The sequence below is a fragment of the Ammodytes marinus genome, assembly GCF_949987685.1.
Source record: "Ammodytes marinus genome assembly, chromosome: 10".
In the NCBI taxonomy this organism is placed as follows: domain Eukaryota; kingdom Metazoa; phylum Chordata; class Actinopteri; order Uranoscopiformes; family Ammodytidae; genus Ammodytes; species Ammodytes marinus.
The window spans coordinates 28418694-28427264 of record NC_137214.1 but is presented as its reverse complement, the minus strand read 5'-3'; the positions used below and the strand labels follow the sequence as shown (position 1 = coordinate 28427264).

General features: G+C 38.1%; 1 protein-coding gene across 1 annotated transcript; it reads left to right on the top strand.

Annotated features, from left to right (window-relative positions):
* Positions 1–167: 167 nt before the first annotated feature.
* On the top strand, positions 168–8312 carry gpr137 (G protein-coupled receptor 137). Its single transcript, XM_080035959.1, has 9 exons — positions 168–390; positions 1647–1923; positions 2407–2608; positions 3171–3220; positions 3815–4058; positions 4676–4825; positions 5744–5869; positions 6162–6280; positions 6829–8312. The coding sequence occupies exons 2-9, from the start codon at positions 1742–1744 to the stop codon at positions 6923–6925; spliced, it is 1170 nt and encodes a 389-aa protein (XP_079892085.1). The 5' UTR covers positions 168–390; positions 1647–1741; the 3' UTR covers positions 6926–8312.
* The last annotated feature ends 259 nt before the right edge of the window (positions 8313–8571 follow it).

Below are 8571 nucleotides of genomic sequence, written 5' to 3'. Positions count from 1 at the left end.
CATAAAAACAAGCCCAAAGTCGCTTGTAAAAAGCGGACCTGGCAACACCGCCGTTGTCGCTGATTGGCGGTTTGAATCTAAACGGTGGCTCCGCCTATCAGAAGGTACGCAGGGCACAAGATCCGGAAATAAGGGATTACCATCGACCAGCTGCGCACTAAAACATCTATTAGGAGCCTGGTTTTCATTTGGCAATAACGCCTATTATTACAACTACATGATTACTTACAGCTTAAACATGTTTTGTCTTTTTATGTGAGGGAGTAAAGCGTAACTGAGCGACGGCACGGAATAGATTACTCTAGGTAGTAAAGTTATTTTCAGTTAGCTTAGCCGTTGTTGGGACACCTGAACGCATCACGACTGGTTGTTTACGTTCCACAGACCAAGGTAAAGACATATGACGGCTGGTTAATGAGTTTCAAAGGTCACTAAAATGTACCTAGAGCCATTCAAACTGTACAGGACAATATGTGCATATAGGCTATACAATAAATAGTTAAATACTATCAATGTTTGTTTATGCTGTAGTTTATTCAAGTAATTGTTATTGTTTTACATGTCTGCTACTTCAACAATACGATTTCCTATCTATCTATCTATCTATCTATCTATCTATCTATCTATCTATCTATCTATCTATCTATCTATCTATCTATCTATCTATCTATCTATCTATCTATCTATCTATCTATCTATCTATCTATCTATCGAAGGCAGCCACTAGCCTATAATGTGACAGCTGTATTTCTAATCTAACTAGGTCACTGCCTTTTAAAGTTTAAATGAATGTAAAGAGTTACACAGCTGGGGAAAGCGTACACATAGCATGACATATTTCCTCATTATTAATCATATCACTATTGTGTTGCATTGTCTTCAATGGTGAATAAATATTTTCTGAAATGCTTAATTAAGGATGCATCTGAAAATGAAAGTCACTGTCAGACTTGTTATGGGACTTTCCAGATCTAAACCCACACTACGTATCAATAGAGGAACGCGCTCAATGACATTGCAGATTTGATCAAAATAAATATTTTTTGATCTGGCAATATTTCTCAAAGTAATTTGATAATGCCAATTTATATCACAAAATATGACCTTTTTTTCAGTTTCTTTTTTGGCTTGTACAGAAAATGTTTAATTTATGATATTGATGGAACATTTGGATAACATTTTTTTTCAAAAAAAAACATTGCTCACCAAATGCTATGTTTTCACAGTAAGCAATATATTGTCATATCATCAAACCATTTTAGTATTATCAAAATATATATTTGCCCTACATACAATAAGTAAATAAATAAAATAAGCAAGTAGACAAAGACAAATAAAGAGACAGACAGGGGGGGGGGTAAAAATATTTAAGCTTTTGGTTCAGAAATGTTATGATGTTTTTGGCAAGTTACAACATTATCAGCTTTTATAACATTAAACACTGAAAACTGATTACATTACCGGCCGTTATTACATCATTATAATTGTCTGCTACAATAAATAAAGGTTGATTGACCAATTGACTTTGTCCCTCCTTTAGGCTAAACAGTATATTTTCTTATGATCCATGTTAGTATTATACAAATCTATATTTTCCCTAAAAGTTGCCGATATCTTACGCCATGTTTTATCATCCCTGCCTTTAGGTGACCTCCCTCCCATGTGAAACCCTTCAGACGTGGAAGGTTCACCCCCCTCTCTCTCTGATTATGGACAGTTTATAAGTCTGGTCAGTTCTCCAATGGAAGCTCCAGTGACGGCCCCCCCTCCCTCTAACTCTACCCCCACTTTGCCTCCCCCTTTCCCCCTACGCCCGGCCGTCGCTCCCTCGGTCCAGCTGGGCTTCACCATCCTCTACACCTCTCTGTACGCCGGGCTGTTCCTAGTGGTTTACATACAGCTGTGGCTCCTCTATCTATACAGGTACAAGCTTTATTTATTTATTTATTTTTCTTACTTTTAAGGTGGAGTCAGGGATCCTCGAGAACAACCTTGTCAAAATCAGTGAATATCTCCTCACAGTCTTCTACCTGTCCGTACAATTTAAAAAAAGCTGGGGTTAATACACAGCTTAGGTTCTCTAAACCTGTATATAAACAAGACAAAACAAAACATGCCACTTTACTAGCCTAGACTGTGTATGAAGTGAACACTGTTTTTTTTTCCAGCGCACACACAGTAAAACAGGTAGTGGATACTAAGGAGATATTCACTGATTTTGACAACAAGCGATCTCCAGAATTGCTAACTTCACCTTTAATATGTTTAATATTTTTTGTACATTTTTAATTTGAGTAAAATTAAAATAGCTTTCGGTTTTGTCATTTTTTTTCACTCTGTAAAGGACGTTCAATTGCATGAGTGTATGAATTATGCTACACAGATACATTTCCTTACCTCTTACAGACATAAACGATGGAGCTACCAGAGTGTGTTTCTGTTCCTGTGCCTGCTCTGGGCTGCTCTGCGCACCACTCTGTTCAGCTTCTACTTCCGTAACGCGCTGGAGGCAAACCACCTGCCCGTGGTCGTCTACTGGCTGCTCTACTGCGCGCCTGTCTGTCTGCAGTTCTTCACTCTCAGCCTCATCAACCTCTATTTCACTCAGGTATGAGAATGGAGGAGGACGGGAAATTAATAATGACAGAAATGATTATTATTGGGGCGCCTTTAGCTCAGTTGGTAGGGCGTCTCTCCCCCCCCCCCCCCCCCCGCCCCCGGGCCGGGCCCAGCAGCAGACCCGGGTTCGATTCCCGCCCGCGGTCGTTCTCTGCATGTCACTCCCCTCTCTGCCCCATTTCACTCATCTGCACTATCAATAAAGCATAAAAAACAAAATGCCCAAAAAATATCTTTGAAAAAAGAAAGAAATTATTATTATTTTTATTTTTTTAACGATTCAATCTGCATCAACCAGGGTGATTAAAACACTCCATGTCATGATCAGTGTTAGGGAGTAGATCTACTACATTTTACAGTAGCTTTCTGGTAGTTCAACTACATTCATATTTGCCAAGTAGTTCAATTACTTTTTGCCATCTTTTTGTGTAGCAACTACTGAAACTACAAACATTTTGGGTCCAATCTGGTTCAAACACATTAATAAACTTTTGCTTTCAGTTTCATTCTAAATCATTTTTCTGTTTACTTCTTTCCGTCATGTGCCACAGGTGTTGCTGAAAGTGAGAGAGATCTACGACTCAGACGTGGACAGAGGACTGTAAGTTTCACTCCACAGTAAAGACAACTCATTTCAATCAATCAAAATGGATACATATAACGCACGTTTCAAACCAAGCATATGTAATTCAAAGTGCTTCACATTGATTACAACTGAGGAAGTTAGAAAAAATGGATGCAGAAATAGACCAACCAATGTTTTCTAAGCATTGAAATGATACAAGGAAGATAAATGTAACCAGAGTGACGAGAATATTCAAATACTAACAACAATACAAATATAGAGATATAAACTAATGAATACAGTAACTATAAACCATAACATATTTGTAATAATGATATACTACATAAAAGCCAGACTTAAAACATGGTTTGATCTTGATGAATCCTGCTAACCCATCCCTCACCCTGTCTTTAAGTCTGAAGACTTTTCTGTTCCCCTTTTAACCAGTAATTATTATTTTATTTAAATGTTTTATTTCTATTCATATTTATCATTCGCTTTTCTAATGTCTATTCTATACTCAATGTATTTTAATCTTGATGTGTTTCATGCCCCTGTAAAGCACTTTTAATGGCCTTGTGTCTGAATTGTGCTATATAAATAAACTTGCCTTGCCTTGTCTCCCTCTAGATGGCTGGCCCGCTGTATGTATGGAGCCTTGAGCCTGGTGTTTCTCAGTGTGAATGCAGTGTGTGCAGCTCTGGAGGACAGGGAGGCCGGAGGAGGGTCTGGAGGGGACTGGACCTGGAACCTGGTTCTGCTCAGAGTTCTGGTCAACGACTTGCTGTTTATTCTGGATGCAGTGATACTGTCCGCTCTGCTGCTGCTGCTCACTAGACACTCACGCTCCACCAGCCCCTACCTCATCAGCAAGGTGGGCTAAGTGTCTAAAATGTGCTAGGAATTGTACTTTTTTTTCTTTTGCATAGTGCATGTACATACATTACCACCACAACTTAATAACAATCTACATGGAGAGATACATGGAAATGGTTATTTAACCCTCCTGTTAATTTACTAACATTGGTTATCCACGGGGCCAATTTGATCCCAGCAATTTAAACCTCCACAAAATGATTAAATCCACATTTTTTACATGTCCGGACCGGTACTCTGTTTTTTTTTGTTGGTCAGACACTCGCGGTCCACCAGCCCTTACCTCATCAGCAAGGTGGGCTAAGTGTCTAGCAGTACTAGGGATTTTAACATTGAATGATACATGAAATAATGTATTTAAGGGGAGAAACTGCAGGTGAATAGGGTACAATTTTTAACTACAGATATCATCATGAAACTTTGCCAGTTTGATTTACTTACATCTTTTTTGAAAATACAATTTTTTCAGAAATGTTTGGATAAATGTGCAAAATTTCACCATGCTTTTCCTAGCTTTATTTAGGTCACCGCGTTGCACCTTTTAACATACGCCACTTCTGTCTCTCCCCTGTATGTAACCCCAGACTAACGTTACCATATTTTTTACCCGACCAGGGGACCACCGTGTGGCGTACAGCGGCTCTGGGAGCGACTGTGATCCTGTTGTTTGTGAGTCGCGCCTGTTACAACCTGACGGTGCTCTTCCTGTCCCAGAGCCGGAGGGTCGAGTCCTTCAACTTTGACTGGTACAACGTCTCTGACCAGGTATGATGTCATGTTTGAGCTGAAGAATTCCCCTTTTTTTTTTTTTTTTTTTTTTTTTTTTTTTTAAAGATTTGTTTTTATTAACAGATGCTCAAATTACAGTACAATTGCAGTTCAAACAATGTTTCAAGTTCCATTCCTGCATTTGGAATCATTTACAAAATAGTAAAAGTACAAAGACACTTAGCAGAAATGAAGAGCAGAAGAATTCTTAACACACTGTTATGCCTGGCTGCTGTTTGTAATGGTGGTCAGTGCTTTCATAACTCTGGGCTGGGTGATTAAACAACCTCGATAGTGGATTGCAATAAAATTGATGTCGATAACGCTGATAAACTTTGCACATTAATACTTGATGTGGATATGCCTACCTAACACCCTATTACACAAAAATAAACGCAACAGACTTTTAGGATATCCAAACCACATAGTAGTCACAGCTTTTAGTTTTATTTACATTATTCTCAATAAATTCTTAGGCAAGCTAACTTGTAATGTTTGGTTAAATGTTTACGTTAATATGTGATTCAATATTCTTTTATCACAACCTGTAAATAAATTATATTGTAGTTTAACTAATGAACCCTCTAGTTTCTTTAGGTTTCAGCGCTGTCACATTATATATCGTGTTAAATATCAATATCGATATAGAAAACATTTTCTTGTTTATACTTTTTGTCATTTCGCCCAGCCTAACTCATAGCGTCACAATAATGTAAGGCAAGGCAAGGCAAGTTTATTTATATAGCACAATTCAGACACAAGGCCATTCACAGTGCTCTACAGGGGCAAGATTAAAATACATATTACACATTAGTAAAGCGTTTGAATAGAAATAAAACATTTAAAAGCGATTGAATAGAACGTAGAATGTTAATGCCATTGCACCACCAGCTAACCCTGTGCTGTTGTGTGTAGGCGGACCTGCGTAGTGACCTGGGTGACCGGGGCTACGTGGCCTTTGGGACAATCCTCTTCATCTGGGAGCTGCTGCCAACCGGTCTGCTCATCCTCATCTTCAGAGTGCGCCGGCCTAATCAGGAGGTAGTTACTATATTTAACTGAAAACAGGCTAAATGTCAAACAATTTTTTTATTTTACTTCTTGCTTTGTCTGGTTGTGCTTTGTTATAATTCGGTTGGTTCTTATTTGTTTTTCTTGCCTTATTGTTAGACTTTGTATGTACTGTATGTACAATCTCTAAATGCAGTACTTGGACATATGTCACATTGTGAAAAATAAAGTATAAAAAAAGTTAAACAATTAGAAGAAATATAGTAATGAAATATGAAACAGAAAGTCATTTGTACCTTTGTTTCCCCTGTGCTCCTCCCAGTCTAGCAGCATGGCCGTCAACAACCGCGTCCTTCCTCGTCCGTATTTCTTTGATGATCCTCAAGGCAGCGATGACGACGCTCCTCTTCCATGGGCGCGCAGCTCACACATCACCTCAGGGTACACGCTCATTACTTTTTATTATTTTATCGATACAGGTAAATCCCATTGAGACCGGAGACTCTTTTTCAAGGGAGACCTGTTCCCATTTACAAGTTGCCATTCACACACACATTCATACACCGATAGCAGGCTAAACTATCGACATTCACACGAGGCAAGGTGGGTGTAGTGTCTTTGCCCAAGGACACAACAACCATGACACAAGTGGCAGGGGGGATATCTAACCGCCAACCCTTCGATCATTGGCCGACCCACTCTACCACCTGAGCCACAGTCTTCCCAAAATTACAACCATGTTACACTCATTATGATGAACCAATTAATAGATTAACTATTGCAAAGTATTTCCCTCTTCTTGACTATTGGATAAATAGTTTATAATGTTATTTCAAAGCTAGAAAAGCATTCATTTAATATTGTATTTATTGTTTATCTAACTCTTGCTTAATTCTATTGTCTGTAAGTTGTAAAAACAAAACCAAACAAAACAGTGATGAAACTAAACTGGCCGACCAATTCATGTGTTCACCTCTCCTTTGTTTCAGTTGGTACGGCTCAGAAACGGCTCCTCTTCTGTTCACCAGAGACCCAACCGACCAGAACCTCCAACACCACTCGCTCTACTCCACACCCCAAACCTGAGCTCATCTAATGGACATGAACCCCATACACCTGGGCCCATAGACTGTATATAGGGCCGACCCGGGACTCCTTAGGCACAATCAGGGGCTTTGTAGTGTCCCATATAACCTGGCTTCATCTTCAAGGTGGAGTCAGTGATTTTGGAGAACACTTGTTGTCAAAATCACTTTATTTTTGGTGTCAAAATCAGTGAATATCTCCCCATGACCGTACTGTGTGTGCGCTGAAAAGAAAAGCTGAATTTAATACACATCATAGGCTTGGTAAACTAGTATGTACACAAAGGGTATGGAAATAAAGGGGCCCATTGTATGCCAGATTTGACAAAAAGTGATATTGACAACAAGCGTTCTCCAGAATCACTGACTCCACCTTTAAAGGTGCCAGGACAGAAGTTAACCCCTCCCCCCCCCCCCCCCCTCTTTCTCTCGCTGCAGTTTTTGCACTAAAAACCTCAGGAAGTCACCACCATACAGTGACTATGCACCTTGTAGTTTCTTGAACAGATTATTTATTTGAATCTTTTCTTATAACTTAAAAGGGAACAAAACGTGATGGGAAAAGCCATGTCGACTTGAACTCCGACCAAAACTCAGTGAATTCCTTTTTAAGGTTAAACTGGGTTAAAAAAAGATTGTTTCAGATAAGTCGTCTTTGTCACATTGCTGATAAAAAAACTATTTAACTAGCTTTTACTATTCCTAAAAAAAAATGGCACATTTAGCTTCGTTAACATTCCTTAATACATTAATTCAAATGATGCAATGCAGCGAATAAGCTTACAGCATGTGGTGATACTAATTTGTAGTTGTGTGTATATAAGACGGGTTGTTTCTCCCTTACACTGTTTCAAGTATACAGGAGATTTGACTAAGACACAAATGATCAAATGTCTATTTTTGGGAATTTTGTGTACTGTACCTTTAAGACCAATAATATATTTGAATTCCTTTAATATATAATTCCACATCAGCAGGTTTTCTTAGGGTAAATCCACATCGCTGGAATGTAATTTTTTGTTGTAAGTTTCCTTTAAGCGTCTGCCATTATTTTGCTTTTGATTCTATGTCTTAATTCATAATTTTTAACTTTCGAAGTTGATTTCAACATTCTGTATAATATTATCTAGAACTGAGTTTAACTTATTTTATAACAGCGGTCTAACTATCTTTGTAATTGTAGCAACAGAAAATCAAAATGTTTTTCTCCTTTAATGTTTTCACTAAACTTCAGGTGACTCATCTGTGGTTTTTGACTCTCACATGACTGACAGTTACCATGTAAACACCACCTGACCTAAACCAATAAAAACATCCAATGAGATTGAGCATTCAGTGTGTTGCTAAGCAGAAAATGTTTGAAGGAAAAAGTGCTGTCTGTATTTTATGTGAATTTAATTGGTGTCAACCATTTTATCAAGGTATGCTAGAAGGTTTAAGATTTTTAAAATCACGTTTTTATCCATTTGTGATAATCAGGTCAAATTGTATTAATGTTCCATTATATTATTTCTGAAATACCGAAGCTAGTTATTATCTATTTACCTATTTTAAAGTTTTTTTTAATCTGTATAATTTTTTGTATGAACTTTTTAATTATACATACATTTGTTTGATGGGTCACTCGTAAGGAATACAAACTGGTAT